The sequence below is a fragment of the Halichoerus grypus genome, chromosome 4, assembly GCF_964656455.1.
Source record: "Halichoerus grypus chromosome 4, mHalGry1.hap1.1, whole genome shotgun sequence".
Lineage (NCBI taxonomy): Eukaryota > Metazoa > Chordata > Mammalia > Carnivora > Phocidae > Halichoerus > Halichoerus grypus.
The window spans coordinates 169698893-169723330 of record NC_135715.1 but is presented as its reverse complement, the minus strand read 5'-3'; the positions used below and the strand labels follow the sequence as shown (position 1 = coordinate 169723330).

The following is a 24438-nucleotide window of genomic DNA, read 5'->3' as shown; positions in this document are numbered from 1 at the left end:
TTAATAGTGACCCAAAATGTTGGCTACTTCATAGTAATAATAAAAATAAATAAAATAAATTAAATAAAAATATTTTATTTTTTGAGACTTACTATAGCTCCAGATTTTTAAATGCCCAAGAACGTGCATTAAACTAAAGCATATTTATTATGTTAATGCTTCTGAAAAGGAAAGTACTTATTATTAAATCAGATAGAAAAATTAGAAAATTTATCAGGTTACCACATATGTATTTTTTATGCAGACAGTCCCTGAATCATTCCCACACAATGTATGGCATTTATACATATATATTTATATATTATCACTCATTGCTTCTTTACTATGTATCTTGTACAACCACATTTAATCAATATATATATTTTTCCAGGATACTAGGTCAACAGTAGATGCTAAATAAATAATTATTCCTTTCTTAATTCATATCTCATATAGGCATTTGATTTGAAAGTTAGGCAAAAATTTGATTCATTGGTTGATTGATTGCTTTTACTCACTTGTCTATCTTGTGTAGTAAGTGGAAGGCTAGTTTCCATAGCCATAACAAGCCTGGAGGCAGCAATTGATTTTTAGTATTAATATGGATATTGTTAATGTTTTGTCATTCCACTTCTAATGTATTTTCCCCCTGAATCAGACAATTTTGTTAACCTGCCTTTGTATATTGTTACAAGCTCCTCATTATATTCCTTTATTTTTTTTTTTAATTTTATTTATTTATTTGACAGAAAGACAGCGAGAGAGGGAACACGCACGAGCAGGGAGCCCGATGCGGCACTCGATCCCAGGACCCTGGGATCATGACCTGAGCTGAAGGCAGATGCTTAACGACTGAGCCACCCAGGCGCCCTTCAAGCTCCTAATTATATTCCTAATTTTTTTTACTGAAGAAGGATTATGTAGTTCACTCACTGTGAGAAATAGATCTTAAATCAAGAGGAATAAAAAGCCCATGTTTGCAACTATAGCTACATTTGAGGCAGAATCAATACCAAATAGAATCATTGGTGATTTCATTACGGCCTCACATACAGCTCTACTGCTGGAGTTACGGTGGAATGAAAACTCTAGGAAGCCCACGTAAATTCAGGATTTTTGAGGCTTGAAGTATTATAGGTTTATACTTTAAGGACTTCATAATAGTGTTGGCAAAAGGGACTGAATTTTGTTAAACTTGTTTTGGCTGGTAAGGAAGATTTTTTCAATTCTGTTTGATAAACAACTTTGTGAAATCAATGAAACTTAATGGTTTAAGCATTGTCTTGTATACATTGCCTGATGGTAAAATCGATTGACAAATGGAAGTTGTGAGGTTTCCTTCAGTGAAGGCTTCATGAAGAGAAACACAAATGATTTTTATGCATCCGTCCAAACTAGTTCTCTTTAAATCAAGTCTGCCTTTCAAGATGAAAGTTATGAAGAGCATACTAGTCATTATAAATAGCAGTTTGAATCAAAAATAAATATATAGAAAAGGCTCCCTGAGACAAAAATTTTCCTAAATTGAACTGTGTATAGTAAAAACTCCAAATACCAGGATGTTTGGAGAATATTCTAATTAATGAGATTTTCTGTTTATTGGAGGATTTTTTGTTGTTGAAAAATATTTCTAAACATACTCATTCCAATATTATGTTTTCATATGGTATATACAAAACACAGTTGATCATTTATTAAACAATGGAAACTTTTCTGAATTGAGAGTTATTTTCTGAATACCAGTTATTGTTTTTATAGCAAGTATATGCATATTATTAAATGATAATTTGTTACAAATCACTGTGCTATGTAGCTCAGCAAATACAAAAAAAAAAATTAATAAATTGCACCACTCTTCAAAGAGTTTATAGCCTTTGTGGGTTTCTTATGTAAAGAGATTATTATAATAGTAGTTAATAACTAATAAAAATTTCATAATATATAACTTTTTTCATGTATACAGGATGAGAAACATGGAAAAATACTTAGTTATTACAGTTATATGAATAAATGTTTCTTCCAAAATCTGTTTAAGTTTCTACAGAAAAGATCAGAGTATCTAAATATTTTAGAAAACTTTTCATTTGGATGTTTGCATATTGATTTTTATATATTGATATTAATGTACAGGTTTTATTTCCAATTGAAAGAAACTTGTACAACATAAGTTGTATATAAGTTGCAATGTGGCATTGTATATATTTTAGAAGTAGTGCAGCAAGTTTATTAATCGATGTATAATTTCCCCATCAGTAGTTGTATTAAAATATAGGCTTGTTCTCATTGGAATTTAAAATAATTGAAATCTATATTTCATAAACCCATATCATAGTACCTTTTCTCAACAGACATTTTACAAGTTCATAAAGATTTTGTTGTAAATTTGCTAGGAGCAATAAAATAAAGATTATGGATTAAGGGTGTTTCCTAGAGAGTCTCTACAGTATATTGGGGAAAAAGAAAAAGGCCGGACTTTGATATTGGCTGATAAGGATCATGTACATGAATCAATCACTTCTTGTTTTCCTTCTTATGTTGAATAATATTGTGCTTATCAACAGAAATTCATTTTTTCTTAGTGCTTATTAGTCTTAATAAGTGAACCTCCCACAGAATCAGTAAAATGTTCAAATGATCAAGAATTATTTTTTTTAGTTTCTTCAGAAACAGACTCTTAACTATAGAGAACAAACTGATGGTTACCAGAGGAGAGGTGGGCAGGGGAATGGGTGAAATAGGTGATGGGGATTAGGGCCCTCGTAGAGGCATCTTGGTGGTTAAGTGTCTGACTCTTGATTTTGGCTCAGGTCACAATCTCAGGGTTGTGAGATTGAGCTCCGCATTAGGCTCCATGCTGGGCGAGGAGCCTGCTTAAGATTCTTTCTTTCCCTCCTCTCTCCCTCTCCCTTTGCCCCTCCCCCAACATTTGCACAGGGGCTCTCTCTCTCTAAAAAAAGAAAAAGAAAAAAAAAAAACAGGAGGGCATCTCTTGTGATGAGCACTGGGTGTTATATGTAAGTGCTGAATCACTAAATTCTATATCCAAAACTGATGTTACACTGTATGTTAACTAACTGGAATGTAAATAAAAACTAAAAAAAAAAAAAAAAATGATTTTGTAGTTTCATTCTGAATTGAAGTTAGTCAAACAACCAGACAAAATAGTAAAAATTACTTAAGGTCTAAAGCATATAACTTAACTAGAATTTAATCCTTCCTCTGTGTAATATTTTAGTAGCTATAATCAAAATTCACCATTATCTTTATGTTAATGATAATAAAGCAATGTAAAACCTTAATTGTTTGAAAACCCTGGTTCATTTTAGCTCATTTTTCAGCAAATATTTAGGGTGTGTCCCTAGGTCTTATGGGCTAAGATGGTGGTTCAAGGTTTAGCCATCCCATCCCCATTCCAGGCAGCATATTGGAGGAAGATGTGAAGAAAAGAGGCAAAGTCAGCTCCAGCCATGTTTTAAATGAAGTTCTGGCAAAGTGTCATACAACATTACCTCCAAGGGAAGCAATGAAATGAAGTCTTTATTTGGGGTGGCCACATGCCCAGCTGAAGGTTGTGTAGTTTATTACTCTGGAGGAGGAAGAGAATGGATATTGAGGATTCCAGAAGTCTTTGCCTCTGTCCCTAGCACTGTACAAAAACTGCATTCTCAAAGGCAACAAATGAAATCCAGCATGGTGTGTGTGAGACTTGGCACTCACAAAGGGAGAAGGTGGGGGAGTAGCTTGGAGGTGACAAGCTGACAGGACCCTAGAGAGAGGAAATGATTTTTAATATTTCTTTATATGTTAAATTTCAGAAACAGTCTAAAGATTATGTATTGGTTTTCTAGAGCTGCTGTAACAAAGTACCGCAAACCATAAAGCAACAGTAATTTATTCTTTCACAGTTCTGGAGGCTAAAATTCAATATCAAGGTGTCACCAGGGCCTCTGCGACTGGGTAGAATCTTCCCTCGCCTCTTCCTAGCTTCTAGGGATGGCCATCAATTCTTGTCATTCCTTGGAGTGCAGCTGTATCTTTTCCTCTATAGTTACATGTTTTGTTTTGTTTCTTGCACTCACCCCCACCCCCGCCGCTGTGTGTCTTTGTGTCCACATGGTATTTTCCTCTTCTTAGAAGGAGACTATCATGGGGCGCCTGGGTGGCTCAGTTGTTAAGCGTCTGCCTTCGGCGCAGGTCATGATCCCAGGGTCCTGGGATCGAGCCCCACATCAGGCTCCCGGCTCAGTGGGAAGCCTGCTTCTCCCTCTCCCACTCCTCTTGCTTGTATTCCCTCTCTCGCTGTGTCTCTATCAAATAAATGAAATAAAATATTAAAAAAAAAAGAAGGACACTATCATATTGGATTTAGGACTTACCCTAAGGTCTTCATCTTAACTCAATTACATCTACAAAGACCCTATTTCCAAACAAGGTCATAGTCACAGATACCAGGGGTTTAGCTTTCAGTACATCTTTTAGAAAGACACAATTCCACTTTTAAAAGAATATTTCTAGATAATTTACTGTTTGAGGAACTTTAGACATCCAGACAAGAAAAGGTTATGGTTTTTTTGTTTGTTTTAGCACTGAGCTTCCCTACATTATTCTTCAAGACTTTTAGATTTAGATTTTTGTTATTTTTGATGTGTTAGTAGGCAAAACAGTTGTTAAGATGGTCTTAATTATTGGAATGTATCCATCTAGATATTTTTTTTTTCCTTTGTGTATGGAAACCCATTTGCTTGGAACCCATTCCCTTAAATACCACCAAAGCATTTGTGTGCCTAACATATAACTGTTCATATGCCTTTATTACACAGCTCTGTTCTCTTCAAAGTTTACACTTTGTAACTTGCCTTAATTTGGATATATTATGTAACTTCCTCAAAGAAGATTATTTCACATCCATTTCAACTTTCCATACTATTATTACAAGATTCATAATATAGGTTTTTTTTCAGTCTATTGAAGATGAGTTGGTGTATTAAATGATAAAGATATTGTGTAGGTAGATACAGAAACCATGAGAAGTAATAACTAAAACTCCGACTTCTGGAAGACAAGGAAAATATCAACATAGACAGAAAGTAAAGAACACACATGTGTGTATACTCGGTGCTCACCTGTGAACAGACTCAAGATTCACGCTGTCAAAGAAGGCAGACTGAGATCCTTTATATCCATCCATTATACCTTAGAATACTAATGAAATATACAGAGTGATGACCCAAGTGATATCAATCAAAGCTCATATTTTGTAACGTATTCTGTTTCTAGCATATGTTTAAAATGTATAGACTACAAATGTGATTGTTTTAATTTTCAGTCTTTGCTCCGTTTCTTTGGAACCCCTGCCTTCTTAGTCTCTGTACTTCGTGCATGCAATTTAGGAATATAAAACTGGTATCACTTATTTGTCTTATCTAAAAAAGCTGAACTCACAGAAACAGAGTAGAGTGTGGTTACCAGGGCCTTAGGGGTGAGGAAAATGGGGAGATACTGATCAAGGGTACAGACTTGCAGTTATGAGATGAGTAAGTTCTGAGGACCTAACATATAGCATGGTGTCTATAATTAACAATACTATATTATATACTTGAAAGTTGCCAACATAGTAGATCTTAAATGTCATAACAGAAAAGAAATGGCGATTATGGGACAAGATGAAGGTGTTAGCTAATGCTATGGTGGTAATCATTTTACAGTATGTAAGTGTATCAAATATATCGTATACCTTAAATTTATATGCTGTTATGTATCAATTATATCATAATATAGCTGGGGAAAAATAAAAGCGAAGATATTATATCTACGTAGTTTATGGGTATTAATGACATTCAAAATATTTTAATTCGGGGAAACAAAGGAGAGTGTGTGGGTTAGAGAGTTGAGGGAGACATTGTCATTGTGCATGTCATGGAGAGGTTATGTAACTTCCCCTGTATCTTCTTGTCTTGGCAGTGTGTGCAGGAACAGAGAACAAGCTGAGCTCTCTCTCTGACCTGGAGCAGCAGTATCGAGCCTTGCGCAAATACTATGAGAACTGTGAGGTAGTCATGGGCAACCTGGAGATAACCAGCATCGAGCACAACCGGGACCTCTCCTTTCTGCGGGTAAAGCTGCCTCTTTCTTTCTCTTCTCTTCTCTGTGAGTGGACAGTGGTGTCACAATGCATAAAGACAGACCAGCTTGCTTGTACTTGATGGTGATGCTCTTCTGCCCTGCAGGGACCATGACTGTAGGCAGAAGATAAGAGTTATCAAGGCATGCCTAGGAAAAGAACAAGAGTAACAATGCCATCATGACTGACACCTTGAGTTCAGTGCAGTTACTGTTACTCTAAGACTGATAAAAGATCCTGTCAGCCTATGGTACATGATATCCAGCAAGTCTGGTTTTTTTTTTTTTTTTTTTTTTTTTTCTGATTTGCAGGCAAGAGGAAAACTGTTAGGCTGAGGACTAGGAGAGTCAGAGGACCAATCAGATAAGAATGGGTAACTTTAGTAATCTCACTTTCTGTCCCTTTACTGTCACTTTGGAAATTTCAGACTACTCCATATTACCATAATAAGACTAATATTGTTATCTTTAGAAGAAAAATGACATCTGTTTTTGAAAACCCACAAATTAGTTAAATTAGATACAGGGAATTATAAGTACTTATGTAGGTTGATATATGCATACACATAAATGCATATGTGTATATATAAAGTTACTCAGAGACAACCAGTCCTTTTGCAAACTTGTTTTGGCTCTCATTTACATCCTTAGTCTGTTAAACAGACTATCAGTGCTTTGTGGCTTCAGTTTCTTATGTTTTGCTTTAACCAGAATAGGTAATAGGAAAATCTGAACTTCAGAGAGATATGGTCTTCTGCATAGCTATGAATTTATTCTTTATATAAGAACTATTATGTATTTTAAATAACAGCATCCCTCTAATAGATTTGATTTTTTCAGTAGTATTTACACATTTCTTAGGAGTACTGTCTTGTGTAAATCAAGACAAAAGTGTCTCAAATACTGATACAGTAGACTATTTGGGATATAGTGAATTACTTAAAGAACTATGATAATTTAAATAATTCTGCACTTAGATAAGTAGTAAAAAAAAAGGCAATGATTTTTAAATACTTTGAATTTACAAAACAAATATATCTAGAAGGGTTACAACCTCAGAAAATAAAACACTATGAAGCTTATGATACCTGTTTATAAAAATGACTATCATGCTAGGATCAGTATAGGGACTGAAGGTATTTCCGTATTCTGCTGCTTGATTAGCAGAGCACTGGTTCTATGAATTATATGTCAAAACTTTTTAATAATTATGAAATTTAGTTATGACATTTTTGTTTATCAAAAATAAATAGTAAAAATTATCTAAGTTCCAGAATGTGAGAGCCTTAGAAGAGCTTAACACTTTTTTTTTTCTTTTTTGGACTATTGTTTCAAGAAGAGAATACTTGTAAGCTATCCTAGAATAGCCACTTCAAAGGAATGCATCATTAGTTATTAAAATTTGTTTACAAGCTTCTAACCTGTGTTCATTACTTTCAGATAGATTTTATTCTTCAACATCAAAATAAGATTTTGATGGCATATGAGCTGATTTGGTTAGAAATGCCAAGAAGCTCAATGATGTGACAGAAAAGGAAAATTGAGGTCTGAATTCTGAATCAGGGAAAAGAAATAGGTTAAATAGTTTATTCAATCAGAATAATATGAGAAAATTTTAAAAGGCAGTCTAAGATCTTTGTTTTTCTTCTTGTGTTTTCTTGGCTTTGCTGTACATGGAACAAGATTCCACGGGCTTAACAAAAAATAGTCATGGATATTGTAAATGGCAGTCTTTAAAATAAGCAACATAAAATGTTATGATTATTATATATTTTATAATTTTAAGATTCTTAAGCTCTTATAAGGTAAGGAAGAGAGTGATCAAAAAATAGATCCAAGTCAATTTTGTAATATTTAGAAATAGGAAAGTAACCTACAGATCTTTGACCAACATGGTCTATATTGTTGGATATTCTACCTTTTTAAGAACCATTTTGAGTAAAAAGTAAGACAATAGAATAAACAGATTTGGGAAAGAATAAAATAAGTATGACCAAGGTTTCTACATGAAACAAGAATTAGTTGTTTCTTTAAAAAAATAGTTGTTGATACCTAAGTAGCATCTCTAAAAGTTCATGTAAACTTTGTACTACCCCATGATCATATCTTTATTGTTATCTACTGATGTAAAGATAGCTCTAATAGTTTTTTTTTTCCTTACTAATAACACCTTTTTTGTTGTTTCACTTATCTGTTGTTCCTTTGGAAAATAGCCATTTCTAGTCATCACATATATGTATTCACTCAACAGATAGTCTTAGGCCAAGAATACAATAGCAAGTAATATACTGTCCTTGACTTCAACAATCTTGCAGTCTTGTAGAGGGTTACAGATGAGTTATACATGAGTATCGTGTATATATGTGTGTGTGTATGTATATATATATAATGTATGCAATATGTATATATGCATCTATAAAAAATTATAGTTGCTAAGACAGAAATGAGAAGCCAGAATATGAATGAAGGTATGGTCTTGTCTTAATGGTAGGTGTGAGTGCTGGGCAAAAAAAGGAATGGCTAATTCTGAAAGACTCAGGAAAGATTTCATCAAAGAGGTGCTTGAATTGAATCATGAAAAGATGAATAGGGGCTTACAAGGTAGGTAGATGGAAGAGAAAGGCATTCCAATGGGTGTAATATAAGTGCAGGCTTAGAAAGAAGGCCTGAAGTCAGAGTTAATAAATGTGTACTTAATGTTTACTGCTTTAGATATTAGACCTATGCATGCAAATAAATCACACATCATTCTCACCTTCATGGAACCTATAGTGTAGTGTGGATCAAGATAAATTTGGGGATGGAATAAAATATTAAATTGGAGAGGTAGAAAGCCTTATACCATAGATAGGTATTCAGGGGACATCAGAATCCAAATAAGTTAACCATTGGGGCTTGGATAAAATCATCAAGGGGGATTGAAGATACTTAGACCAGAAAGTGACCCAAGGACAGACCTCTCCAGATGCCCCATTCTCTGTTTTTTGGTCAGGTCAGTGTTCTAACTACTTTTCTGAATGAGCCCTAAAAGGAGGCACAACTGGCTGAAATCTTCATTATGCTACTGTATTCCAGCTGTACCTTAGAATATGCTAAAAGCTCTCCATTTACAGGTTTTCTCCACTATTCAAAACTTGCTTTATGTCACTTCACTTTTATGTAAGACCTACATGACTACCTGTTTTCACTAACCAGAAGAAATCTGAAGAGGATTTTCACTTTTACGAATGATAATTGCTTCTTTTCTTCAATACCATTTCAGAGTAGGGAGGGTTTAATACAAACACTCTACTTTCAGAGAGCAGGGAAAAACTGTAATATAAAAATTTCACTCCAGATAACTACATTATGGTTCATTTGTGTTCTTAGTGGGTTCCCTCCAAAGTATGTAATCTGTCCAATATTTGGCTCATTATAATAAGTAGAGGGCATGTAAAGGAAAACTAGTTATTTTACATTATGCTAATATTTCCAATAAGTTTTGAATTGTATGAATGAGTAGAAATCTTGCATTAACCTATTCTATGTATTACATAGCCTTCAAATATATTGATATAACTGTAATTCACTGAGCAACTGCTTACAGAGGTGTGCAATTTCCCTTCCTCTCAGAATGACTCAAACCTATAATGTGTTTAGAGAGACATCATAGATAGGGATCTTAAATTTATTTCTGGAATTAATTTCTCTCTTTCAGAACATAGGAAATTACTTTTGTTTTTAAAAGATCTTTTATCCTTATTTTCTTCTCTAATTAGCAAGTTCATTGTATTTTGTTTTATTATTTGTTTTGTACGAAACCACTCTAATTTCTATAATTCATGAGAGCAGCTTACCTCAGTACCGTTTACCTCTTTCACTATCTGAATAGTCATGTCTAGAACAATGCCTAAAATATCATAAGCTTTCATTAAATATTTGCCTAATGGGCAAATAAATGAATATTTTTCATAAAACTTAATACTTTATAGATCACCATTTCGTGTATTATATGTTCTCTAGATGAATATGTCTACCTCTCCTCATGTTCTTTCGGTATGACATCACCACAGATCAGGTGTGTGGGCGTAAGACACCCACTGGGTCAATCAGAATCCCTTCCTGTGAGTTTCTATATCAGTTAATTTCTTGACCATTTGGGTACTAGAACATAGTCATGTTTTTTTCTTGTCATTTGTGTGTCAGAGAGGGCTGTGCAGACGGTAGAATGGAGCCAACACACTGAAACAGACAGAGAGCAGAGAAAGAGAGAATGACCATTCACCCCAAATTACTGGTGAGGGAATTTCCAGGTTCTGGTCTTCTTCTGATGACTGGTTGTATTACAGCCAGTAGTCCATAGGATACTCCTGGAACTTGAGAGTAACTTTGAAGTGATTTTCTCTTTTTTCCCTAAACTAGATACGTTTGTTTTCTTTTGTTAAAACCAAAATATCCCATCTAGTACATCTCTCAAGATCCCATCTAGTACCCTCATAATTGAATCTACTAGAACACAGAAAAAGTACACTTTTGAAATGAAGATATACTTCTATATTATAAAAATAAAAAACCAAAACAAACAAAAAACCACCCTATAATGTTTTGGAGATACTTCCTTAATCTTTGTTAGACATATTTTATTGAAATGCTTTGAAATGCATTATTTTCAAGATGCTTTTCTTGTATCAACCTTGGTGCTTATCTATATAAGCACCTTTTCACCCAGCTTTGTTGTAACCTCCAAGTTTTTGCATATCTTCTTGGGGAAAAAAAAGTCTGGTTGACAATATTTAACATTAGACCCCTGAGACATCACATAGTTGGCTAGAAAAAGGCCCTAAAATTTATTTACTATGTACTTTATCACAGTCACAAGGTTAAGACATAATAGAAAACAGCAAGGCATAAAAATCACAGATTTTGTGTTATTGTCTTAGACTTTGTGAACTCTCTCAAACAAGGTGAAATATAGCAAATAATGGGAATGGACTTTTAGACCTTTTACCCTCATTAGAATTCTTGAGAGTTTTCTCTCCTTTGCCATTCCATTGGTCTTTGCTACTGCTGGCATTCAATAACTCAACACTTCTAAAAAGTACATTTTTAGACCTACCAGTGTTTATATTTTACATTTATTTTCTCTATTTTATATATTCCCTTTAAGTAAATAAGTATTAGGTGCCAACAAAATGTAAAGCAGTGCAATACATAATGTAGCATATATATGAGAAGTATGGATACCTATCCTTAACCATTACTATAATAAGTAATAATTTGTAATCTGTGGCTTGAATTTAGTTGTGTGAAAATTGTTTTGGAAATAGTGTTTATTAGGATTATGAAGAGATAAATTTATTTTAACAATTGATCCATTGACCTTGGGTATTAAAAATATTCATAATTCATTGAACCTCTCTATGCTATAATGTAGAATAGAAGGCTTAAATCTTAATGGTTATAGATGTCTTTATTACTGAAAAATGAATACAAAATAAATTAATACATTAAGATATCTCTCCAAGTAGCAGCATTAATATTTTGTTATTGATAGCAAAAGGTGATGTCTCTGAAAAGTCAGAAAGTTTAGATTTTTAAAGTGAAAATATGTTTTAAATGTATCTTCCCTCAGATGATGAATAACACATGTTATTATGGGAAAATAAATTTTATGAGAAAACTTTTTGGAAAAAATAGCTGTTTTTATTGTATATTTGGCACAGCGCTGTAGGGAATTTTTTGGGTATATAAGAAATAATGCCATCTAAAACTTTATTTTTAAAAATAAAATTCCAGTATTATTTCTTGTTAGAAATCATATCAATAGTTCATTTTTCTCTACCAAAGAAAATGTTTATTTTTAATTTCAAATATTATCTTTGTCTTTTAGTTAATAATTAGTATCATATAATGTCATGGAGCTATCATCCTCCTTTATTAGGATATATATTGGATCCTTTATATATGAGGATGTTGCTTTACTACCACTGTCCATTGGACATGAAATTTGCATTGCTTTTCCAGTGCTAGTAATGGACCTACATTATTTCATTTTACACTCACACATAGTTCCTTTTCTGAGTAAGGACACATGTTTGCAGGAAGGCAGATAAAGCTGTAACTCAGAAACTACAAGATGCTGACTGGCTCACTGGAACTGAAGACCTTGGCTTCGTTAGCATAGTTCTGTTACAATATAATCAGGGATGATGCTTGGCAGTAATGAGTTTCAAGTTGCAAAGAGTAACTCTGCTTTCACCTATTCCTTAGCTGTTTTCAGTAACCAGTCAGGCTTAATATAAAATTCTGAAATATTTACATTTCAACCTACTTCTAGCTTCAGGGTCTACCTTTAATTGTCCTTTGTCAATTCAAAGCAGATGACCAGAATTAAATCCAGCAGTATAGGGAGTGGTTTTTATAATTGTATTTGTTTCCCATAGCCTTCTCATCCTCATTTAACTCTATCTGTGCCTCAGTTCAGCTGTCTGCTGCATAGCATGATTTATCAAAATGCTACATTGAAGAATTCATATTTAAAAATAAATAGGTAATTTACAAGGTACTTTTTTCCTTTGGGTTAGAAAATAATTTATTGAATAGATTTTTTTAAACAGTGGTGACCATTGCCTCTGTCTGGTTTTAGCTCATTAAATACTAGATAGAATGACTTGTGTGACAGAGATTGTGTTGGGAAGATTGATTGGAATCAGGATGAGAAAAGTAGTCCTATTTTAGAATCATAAAAAAATTGAAGAGGAAAACACCATTTAGATGAAACATCTATGACATAATAAAGTAGATCCATATTTATTGTATTTTCACATTTACCTGAAAGATGATGTAAGTGCACTATTTTCTAATACAGTGTATCAATTTCAGCTGTGTACACATTTCATACTGCATAGTAAGGGAGAACAAGCCTGAATTTAAATTTTCCTGAATAACTTCCTAACATAAATAAGTGATATATTTGTAACTCTTTTAAATGGTAGACAAGTAAATAAGATTCCTATATCAAATATTTATATTCTTTTTTATGTATATATTATATGCTTTGGAATATAGATAGAAAATGTTCCAAAAAAGTTGTTCAGAAACTTCTCTATTCACAATATGAACATGAAACCTGTATAAAAGGGAGGAAGGGAGCACGTTTTATGGAATATTGAAGCAGAATGAAGATGACAAAAAAGAGCAATCTGGAATATGGAAATATTTGTTTTTGTTTTTGTTTTTTTTAAAAAAACACTACAATAAACCATAGCTAATTAGTTCTTCCAAGTAAAGTATGAGGTAGTTTTAGCCTCATAATTAAATCTACTGCAGCTTGGAGTTTTTTTGGGTTTTTTTTTGTTTTTGTTTTGTTTTTTAATGATTAATCTTGTTTTTTGTCATTTGGTGACTTAGAACCCCCTGCGGAATCTGGACAATATGCTTACTTTTCTAACGTTCACCATTTTAAGGCACGCAATTCATCGAAAATGCTGTGGCTTTTGTTTTGTCATTTTTTTTGTTTTGGGTTCTTTCTGTATGACCTTAAAATACTTTTTCGATCTCTTGGTTAGAAAAACTTTCCATATCAGGTCTGCCATTTCAAATGGCAGCCAAATTGGACAGTTACCAGCCCGAATAATCACCCATCAGGCCATTGGTGTAGAGAGAAAAAAAAGGAGCCCAGTAAGTATTTATATTCTTTAACTATTTACTCATTGAACATTGTGGTGTAAGTTTTTCTTTCCATGCCACTAATTGGGACAGGTGGCAAGAAAAGACTATGAAGTTCAATATCCAAAATACTTAGAATGAATCATCATCAGGTTCAAAGAAACTGCACCTTCAAGAAAACAAACATTGGACTAAGGCTGTTTCAACTCTTTACTTAATTTCTCTGAATTTCACGTGAAACTACATTTATGGTAAAATATAATATATGTGCTGTATTTTGATGAAGAAATCTTAGCTGATTGAGATGGGGAATACCAAAAGGGAAGTAGAATAACGTTTAAACATGTCTGTTGGGCCAAAGCAGACATTCTGGGTTAAATGGAATTTTCAAAGCTTTGATAGTTTCTGAAAGCTGCTTTAAGACTGTTAAATATAACACATATGCAATTTTGCATGTACGTATTTACAGCTGGCTTTTAAATTGAAATTTGATTTTGTACTAAATCTAATCATAGACATTGTATTGCATTTTAAAAAGCTATGCAATTTATACTTGGCCTAGGGAAAAAACAAAATTTCCTCAAAGGTTAAATACCATTTAATCTGAAAATATACATGACTCAAAATCCTGATGCTCTTCAGCAATCTTACATGATAAAAGATGAAAATGTCTATATTTTTGCTTAGGCAGTTATATAAGCATATTTTTCAAACTTTCTTCTTAATCCTTTAAATGAAACATTAAATAAAAAATATTTGTCAGTTTTCTCTAAATATTAAAAACAAAATAAATTTAGTACTACCTATAAAAGGATGTACATTTAGTAGAAAATAAATATTTGAAGGAGTATTGGAAAGAAGGATAGAAATAAGAAATATATTGGTATAATTTATAATTTTAATATATATAAATATATGTATAATAAATATAAATTAGTGACCATTTATACTTACATATGTAAGCATTAACTAGTAACCATTTTCTAGGAATGAGTCAAATTATTATAAAATATTAAACCTATATAATGTTCCTAAGAGACTATTACTGAAAACTGCTTAAAATAAGTTTTTAAGTCCCTAAATTGTAATGCATTTTCCAGAAAAAAAAATGCCCCTGTTGCAAATGTACTTAAATTAAAAATGAATTTATTAGGATGCTGAGCAGGTGCAACGTGTTCCTTTATATCTCTGGGGTTTGTGGTATTTAAATTTGGCTTAAACGGTGAGTATAATGAATTTATAGGCTTATCTTAACCTTAATTAATGAAATATGCAAGTAACAAACCCATTTCACTCTATGATTCTTAGGTACTCTTTGCTCAGGGGAATTAAGTGTATAAAGGTTCTTTCTTTATTTGTAAGTAGCAAAGACCTTGATTCAAAGAGAGAGGTCTTTGAATAAAATATAAAAAATGTCATTAAACAAATAATATTTATGTGAGTTTTTAAGAGTAACTAGAAGCATTTTGGCAATGGGCTACCTTCTGATTCTAAAATCCAAACAGTAGATTATAATCAAATAAAGCCTTTTAAAAATTCATAACTATGAACATTTTAATTAGCTTTATTTTTCTCTGACTCTTAAAATAGAACACTGTTTTCTTTCAAAAAAGAAAAGATGAACAATATTGTATGAGACCAAATCAATTTTAAAGGTCTCTCTTCAGTCACATAGAGTGTAATTTAAAGTTCAAAAGTGTAAAAATAAAATGTGAAGACTGTTGCTTTTAGAGACACTGAAATTATTTTGCCTGATCCCTAATTTGAACCCATTTAACTGTAAAATATTGTATTAAAATATATAATGAAAGTGATAAAATTAAGATATTTGTTTTAGTAAATATAGGCCTCTTTGAAATCATTTCTATTCAATCTCTACATGGAAATCAGAATATGTAATTGAATGTTGAAATAAATCCTCTTAAACAATTTGGTGCCACATGGATTTCCAAAAAAAAAAAGGTACCTATTAGGGTGCCGGGCACCTGGTAGATGCTTAGTAAGAGGTGATGGTTTTCTTTCTTTCTTCTCTCAATCCGTAGGTAGCCTCTATTGAGCTATGCTCTGAAGACTTGACAGTAAATTTTTACAAAGCTTTTTTAGAGGGTCAGTTCTGCATGGTAGTGATTTTATATTTTCAGAGAGGTGAAATTGCAAGTCAAACATTTGGTTGTTTTTAAGAAATAATTAATAGCTAAAAATGTACAAACTCTCTACATAGTGAATGTGAGTTGTTTCAACAGTCTAAAGACAGCATCTCATGGAATCATTGGGAAGAGTTCATGAAAGAAAAATGGGTTAAAAAGTATAAGCAAATTGGGCTATATGCTGGATTATATTACTTATTTTCTTAAAATTCCCATCCTCTGAGGACAATGGCCAAAATTCTTATTAAGTTCCTATATTATTTGGCCCCTGCCTTGTCCTCCACTATTGCTGATGACATTAAAACTCATGGCTAGCTTTCAGTCTTAGCCAACTTCCTTTGTATATTAAGCTCTCTCTAGCTTGATTGCCCTTCCTTTCATTCTAAGACCTTCGCCCCTCCAACAAACAAAAATACATATCCGTATTCCTGTCTGGGTTAAGTTCTGTTTAATTTTCAAATCTCCTCTTAAAGGTCAGTTCTTGAGGGAAGCTTTACTAACTCCCATATGTTATTGAATTCTTCCCATATTACATTCATAGCACTCTATGATTCTTTGTAGCACTTACTTTATGGCAATTATTTAAGTATTTGTTTAATTTCTGCCTACTTTTCTAAATAGTAAATACCTTGAGGGCGAAGGCCATGTCTAGTTCACTGTAGAATTCTAGCACATAATAGAGTGTCTATCATATAGTGGCTGCTCAGCAAATATTTGTGGAATGGATAAATAAGTAAATTGAATAACAAGAAGAATGAATTCTTATACTCTTTATAGCTTTTTTAGTCAGGAGAAGAAAATGATTGCACTGGCATCTTTTTTTCTTTACATTATTTACTTTTCTAATTGAATCTCCTCTCCTTAGTGTCTAGTAGAAACAATGGTGTCTTTTATTTATGTTCCATGGAATGATTTGGTTTATAATAAATAATATGCTACCTACAGTGGAAACATGGGAAAGTTAACTTAGATACTTAACTCTCATACATTAAAAACCTAATGGATGGGTAAGTGGTTGTGGACTCAGTTGTGTGAAGATCAAAGCCATATAACCTTTACAACTTTAAGTGTTTTCTTCTCTGGCCTGCCTTGAATATCTGAGGTTCTCTCTGTTAACATTATCCCCTATATCCAGTTAGTCTTTACAAACTTAGGTCTCTATGCTTTTGTATGCAATTTTCTTCCTCTCTGGAATGCCTTTCCACCCTTCTCATTTTGGAAAATCCTCAAACCCTAACAAGTTCAATCTGTATTGCCATCCCTGCCCCCACCACCAATCCAAGCAAAATTAGTATTTTAGTACTTAGTGCATATCTGTATGATAGCATATGTGACTCTGTAGGAATGTGTTGGACTGTGGGATACACTTTGCATTTTCATCAATTTATGTAGATATTGTGTAGAGCAAATGAGAGTAAATGTTCAATCAACTTTTGTTCTTTGAGCAGATAAACTGGGTTAAGTGGTTTTTCTCTCAGTGAATTTTGTTATACTAAAACTATATTCTCTGTAATAAGAAACACAGTATGTATAGGCATTTTTAGAGTTACCTTTAGGTTGTTATGATACATATGATTTGTTGAGAGAGGTATAAGGCACTATGCTGATTTTATCATCCACTCCTTATTGCAACCTTATGTCTAAGTGTTATTATACTTGTTTATAAGTGATGACACTTAGGCTCCAAGAAGTTGAATCACTTTCTCAGGACTGTACTGTTAATGGGCAAAGCAAACACTTTAACCCAGTTCTTTCACTTCATAGTTCAGACACTTTCATGTTGCTTTGCTACTGCCCACTATTTGTCAATGACCTATCTGTTACTTAGAACATGTTTTGAGGGAAATTGATATAAGGCAACTACTATATATATTTATATTTATATTTATATTTATTTTATTTATTTATTTATTTTTATTTATCAAAAAACAGGTGTTTATTGACTGCCAAGTCTGTAATTTGTTGTGCTATGCTTTACAAAGAATTATAGAGCTGTAAGTTAGCAGTCCCTATCTTAAACCTTGTAAATACAGAAAGAGTGGTATAGATGGTAAATACCACAGACATACCCAGAATAGATTCTAATCCCCTTGAGAGCAAGGACTATATTTTATCTATCTTCATATTTTCAACACCTTTCACCCTGCCTGGAGTGTGCACATGCGTGCGCACACACACACACACACACACAGAAAGTGTGAGATAAATGATGGATGATTGAATAGCATGTATTTAGATGTGTGTGTGTTGGGGGTAGCATAAAAAGGGGTCATGGAATGGTTTCCTGTCCCACATATAAGGAGCTTGGAAGTCACCACTTCGTCTTAACAACAAGTAAAAGGCTAAACAGACTAAAAAATCAACAACTTTTCTTGGATCCATAAGAAAGGGGAGGACATAGGGCAAATTATTGCCTCTCAAATGGTAGAGACAGACAAGCAAATACAGAGAACTAAGTTTTAACTGGAGCAGAGACTCACAGCTGAAACCACTTTGTGAACCACTGCTGGGGTAGGAAAAACTGAACTGTAATTGACAAGTCGCTGGAGAATTAGGGCAGACAACTATGAGAGTTAAAAACTTCAGGAGGGCCCAGTCACAGGGAGCTCCACAATATGGTGAGATTTACTTCCAGGAATTTGAGTAGTTGCCCACAGTAAATATCCTGAGAAAAATCCCCTCAGGCTTCTACAGGGGGAGAAGAAAAGAAACCATTTTGAAATGCATTCTTTTCTTCTTAACAAGGCCTGCCCTCATTGGAAATTGGTTAACCAGAGCCTAATCTACTAGAGTGATATCAGAGTTTAACTGACATGGCGAAGGGAAATACCCAACTCCAGCCTAATCTAGCCACCCTATTCCACCTAATAGGGGAGGAAAACAAAAACAAAACAAAACAAAACAAAACAAAAAACCCAGAGAAACACTCATGATATTCACAGTCCAGAGGCATAGACTCACTAGAAAGCTGAGATTTAATTATAGGACTATAGAATGCTTCCCCTTCCCCTACACCTTACCACCCCAAACTAAAGGCTTATTTACAACAGTTCCTTTTCCCCATCTTGTCTGGCTACTTAAAAAAAAATTACAAGGCATACCCAAAGGCAAAAAACAAAAAACAAAAACAAAAACAAAAAAACCCACAAAAACCAAAAACCCACAATTTGAAGAGACAGAGAAAACATCGCAACCAGACATGGCAGGGTTGTTGGAATTATCAGACTGGGAATTTAATGCTACTATGATTAATATGCTCAGAGCTTTAATTGATAAGGTAGACAGTATGCAAGAACAGATGGGCAATGTAAACAGAGAAATGGAAATCCTAAGAAAGAACCAAAAAGAAATGCTAGAGATAAAAACAAAACAAACAAAAACCCCACTGGAACAGAATTAAAGAATGCTTTTGATGTACTTATTATTAGACTGAACATGACTGGGGAAAGAATTTCTGAAATAGAGGATATCTCAATAGGATCTTTGAAAACTGAAAAGCAAAGAGAACCTAGACTGAAAACAAAGAAAAATAGAATAGAATAAATAATGTCTGTGGGGCAGCTAGAGAAGGTGTCACATTCATATAATGGAAATACCGAAAGGAGAAGAAAGCAATAGAAAAAATATTTGATACAACAATGCTGAGAATTTCCCCAAATTAATGTCACGTACCAAACCACAAATCTAGGAAGCTCAGATAACACCAAGTAGGAATAAATGCCAGGAAAAACTACACCTAGATATGTCATTTCCAAACCACAGAAAATTGAAGATAAAGAAAAAAATCTTGAAAGAAGCAGGAGAAGTGCCTTACCTACAAAGATAAAAATTACATCTGACTTCTCAGAAACCATGCAAGCAAAAAGAGCATGGAATAAAATATTTAAGCATTGAGAGAAAAAACCAAAATGCCAACCTAGAATTCTGTACCCTGATAAATTATCCTTCAACAGTGAAAGAGAAATAAACACTTTCCCAGACAAACAAAATTTGAGGGAATTTGTTGCCAGTAGACCTACTTTGCAAGAATTGTTAAAAGAAGTTCTTTAAAGAAACTAAATTAAGTCAGATCTACATATAGAAAGGAAGAATACTGAAGAAGGGATAAATGAAGGTAAAATAAAAACTTTTATTTTCTTATTCTTAATTGATTTAATGATAACAGTTCATTCAAAATAATAATAGCAAAAGTATAATTATGTATGCTTAAGAATATTTATTATGCATATATATATATATACATACATGTATATGCTTATATATAAGTGAAATGAATGACAGCAATAATACAAGGAACAAGAGGAAGGAATTGGATTATTTTGTTATTATATGGTACACTAACCATGAAGTGACATGTTATTTGAAAGTGGACTTGGATTAATTGTAAATTTATATTGCAAACTTTAGGACAACCCTAAAAAAGAAAAAAAGAAGTAAAACTGATATGCTAAGAAAGGAGAGAAAATAAAATCATATAAAATCTCAAAACCACAAAAGGCAGAAAAAGAGTAGAAGACAAAAGTAGGAACAAAGAACAAGGGCAACAATTCTTTAAGAGTAATAAATATGGTAGATATTAATCCAACTATATCAATAATCACTGTGAATGTAAATGATCTAAATATACCAATTAAAAGACAGAGATTGTCAGAGTAAATAAAAAAGTATAACCCAATTATACATTTTCTATAAGAAACCCACTTTGAATATAAAGACACATATAGATTAAAAGTAAATGTATGGAGGAAAAAAAAAAAAAACTATGCTAACACTAATCAAAAGAAAACAGGAATTGCAATATTGATCAAACAGAGCAGACTTTGAAGTAAGGAAATTTACCGGGGATAAAGAAGGGCATTGCGTAATGTTAAAGGGTGAATTCTCCAAGAAGACATAATAATTTTCAGCTTGTACATAACATCTAACAATAGAGCATCAAACTACATGAGGCAAAAATGGATAGAACTTCAAGGAGAAATAGATGAGTCTACTATCATAGTTGGAGACTTTAACACACATCTCGCAGAAATAAACAGATTCATCAATAGAAAATCAGTAAGGACATAATTGAACTCAACAACACTATCAATCAGCTGACTATCATTGACATCTGTAGACCACTTCATATAATGGCAGCAGACTTCACATTTTTCTCAAGCTCACATGGGACACTTACCAAGATAGGTAACACATTCTGGACCATAAAACAGACCATAAAACAGACCTTAACAAATTTAAAAGAATAGAAATCATGCAGTATCTGTTCTCAGACCTCAGTGGAATTAAACTAGAAATCAATTACAGAAAGACAGCTGAAAAAATCCCAAAATATGTGGTGATTAAATAATACATTTCTAAATAACAAATGAATCAAAAAAGAAATCTCAAGAGAAATTTAAAAAATAGTTTGAACTAAATGAAAATGAAAACATAATTTAGCAGAATTTATAGATTGCAGCAAAAGAATGTTTGGTGGGTATTTTAAAGCATTGAATACATGTATTAGAAAGGAGGGAAGATCTAAAAATAATCTGGGGTGCCTGGCTAGCTCAGTTCGTAGAGCACGTGACTCTCGATCTCAGGGCTGTAAGTTTGAGCTCCATGTTGGGTGTAGAGATTACTTAAAAATATAATCTTAAAAAGATAAAAATAAAATAAGATCAATAATCTAAGTTTCTATCTTAGGAAACTAGAAACAAATAACAAATTAAATCCAAAATGAGCAATAGAAAAGAAATAATGAAAATTAGAGCTAAAATCAATGAAATTGAAAACAGGAAATCAATAGAGAAAATAAACAAATATACAAACTGGTTCCTTGAAAAAGTCAATAAAATCAATAAGCCTCTATCCAGGCTAATTAAGAAAAAGAAAGAGGACACAAATTAGTAATATCAGAAATGAAAAAGGGAACAGCACTACAGATACCATGGAAAATAAAAGGATAATAAAGGAGTACTGTGAATAATTCTATGCCCACAAATTTGATGACCTAGATGAAATGGAACATTTCCTTGAAAGACACAATCTACCATTTCTCACACGAGAAGAAACAGGTGATCTGAATAGGCTTATTTCTATTGAATAAGTTAAATCAATAATAATCTTTTAAAACAGAAAGTGTCAGGCCCAGATGAATTCACTGGTGAATTCTACCTAACATTTAAGAAAGAAATTATACCAATTCTATATAATCTCTTTTGGAGGATAGAAGCAGAGGGAATACTTCCTAATTCATTCTGAGGCCTGTATTACCCTAATACTAAAACCAGAGAAAGATATTACAAGGAAAAAAAACTACAGACCAGTATCTCTCATGAACATAGGTATAAAAATCCTTAACAATATATTTGCAAGTCAACTCCAAAGAAATATAAAAAGAGTTGTGTATCATGACCAAGTGGAATTTATCAATGCAAATCTGGTTCAATGTTTGAAAATCAATTAATGTAATCCATCATATCAATAGACTAAAACTAAAAAATCACATCATATCAATAGATGCAAAAAAAGCATTTGACAAAATCCAACACCTATTCATGATAAAAACTTACCCATTCATTATAAAAATTAGGAATAGAGAAGAACTTTCTCAAATTGATAAAGACTATCCACAAAAAATCTATGGCTGACATCATACTTAATGGAGAGAAACTTGAAGTTCTCCTATTGGGATCAGGTACAAGGCAAGCCACTTTGAAAGACAGTTTGGTGATTTTGTACAAAACTAAATACACTCTTATCATATGATTCAGCAATCGTGTTCCTTAGAATTTATCCAAAGGAGTTGAAAACTTATGTCCACACAAAAACTGGCACATGGATGTCTATAACAGTTTTATTCTTAATTGCCAAAGCTTGAAAGCAACAAAGATACCTTTCAGTAGGTGAATGGATAAATAAACTGTGGTACATCCAGATAATAGAATATATTTCAGTGCTTAAAAGAAATGAGGTATCAAGCCGTGAAAGGAGGACATGGAGGAAACTTAAATGCATATTACTAAGTGAAAGAAGCCAAATTGAAAAGCTGCATAATGTATGATTCCAACTATATGACATTCTGGAAAAGGCAAAACTATGGAGACAGTAAAAGAGATTAGTTGTTTCTTGGTGGGTAGGATGGAGAAGCAGAGAGAGGTGAATAGGCAGATCACAGAGGAGGATTCTTAGGGCCGTGAAAATAGAATAATAAAAATATATCATTATACTTTTGTCCAAACCCATAGGATGTACAGCACCAAGAGTGAACCCTAAGGTAAACTGTAGACTTGGGGAGATTTTGATGTATCAATGCAGATTCATCCTTGGTTAAAAAAAAAAAAAAAAAAAAAAGGAAGGAGAAGAAGAAGAAGAAAGAAAGAAAGGGCACCTGGGTGGCTAAGTTGGTTGAGCATATGCCTTGGGCTCAGGTCATGATCCCAGGGTCCGGGGATCAAGCCCCATGTTGGGCTCCTTGCTCATGTTGAGCCTGCTTCTCCCTCTCCTCCCCGCTCATGCTCTTTCTCACTATCTCTCTCTCTCTCTCTCAAATAAATAAATAAAATCTTTTTTTTTTTTTAAAGATTTTATTTATTTATTTGAGAGAGAGAATGAGATAGAGAGAGCATGAGACGGGGGAGGGTCAGAGGGAGAAGCAGACTCCCTGCTGAGCAGGGAGCCCGATGTGGGACTTGATCCCAGGACTCCAGGATCATGACCTGAGCCGAAGGCAGTCGCTTAACCAACTGAGCCACCCAGGCGTCCTAAATAAAATCTTTGAAAAAATATGTAAAAAAAAAAAAAAGAAAAGAAAAAAAGAAGTAGCATTTTGGTGAGTGATGTTGATAATGGGGAAGGCTATGTGTGGTAACAAGGTGTCTATGAGAAATCTCTATCTTCCTCTCAATTTTGTTGTAAACCTAAACTCAAATAAATAAAATCTTTTTAAAAACTCCATAGAAAACATATAGCTTAAGTTAGTTGTGAAAAAAGAATGAGGGTTATTAAAGAATAGAGAAAATGGAGAAGGAATTCTTGGTGTACTTTCACTTGGAAAATCTCCATTTTTCATTCACTACACAAATGTGGAGGCAAGAAAAGACAAAAAAGGAAGGATTAATTTGGGGCATCGGGGTAGAGTTGAGATGCAAGAAAAACAGGGAAGTGGTAGGACATTCAGATAGAAAACAGAGGTCAGAGTCAAACTGTGGTGATCTTTTAAGATCTGACAGGTTATTCATGTGAAAATACTATTTGAGGAATTAAATCTTATGGGACTGTGGGCCTATTTTAATATCCAGGACAGTAGGTTGATGAGAGCCTGGAACTAGTTGGTTGCAGTGACAGATGAAGGTATGAGATGCATTCCATAATCGTTGTAAGCAAAGATTTAATAAGGCTTCATGACTAACTGTATGCAGAGGCTGTGGGTGAAGAAGTAGACAAAAAGATCTCACAACTGGGCACTTGGTTACATGCATTTTCCTGGTTATTATCAGGACAGACCTAGAGGAGAGCCAGTTGTTTCCAAAGATATCTAGTGGCATTTCTTGAGTTTCGGTTT

At 33.2% G+C, this 24438-nt stretch overlaps 1 protein-coding gene across 4 annotated transcripts in view; it reads left to right on the top strand.

The window, feature by feature from the left end:
• Positions 1-24438, top strand: part of ERBB4 (erb-b2 receptor tyrosine kinase 4) — a 1094545-nt gene that overhangs the window by 409885 nt on the left and 660222 nt on the right. For all 4 annotated transcript variants that reach the window (XM_078071282.1, XM_078071280.1, XM_078071283.1 and 1 more), the window contains exon 2: positions 5941-6092. In XM_078071282.1, coding sequence (XP_077927408.1) covers positions 5941-6092 — 152 coding nt within the window. The remainder of the gene's footprint in view (positions 1-5940; positions 6093-24438) is intronic.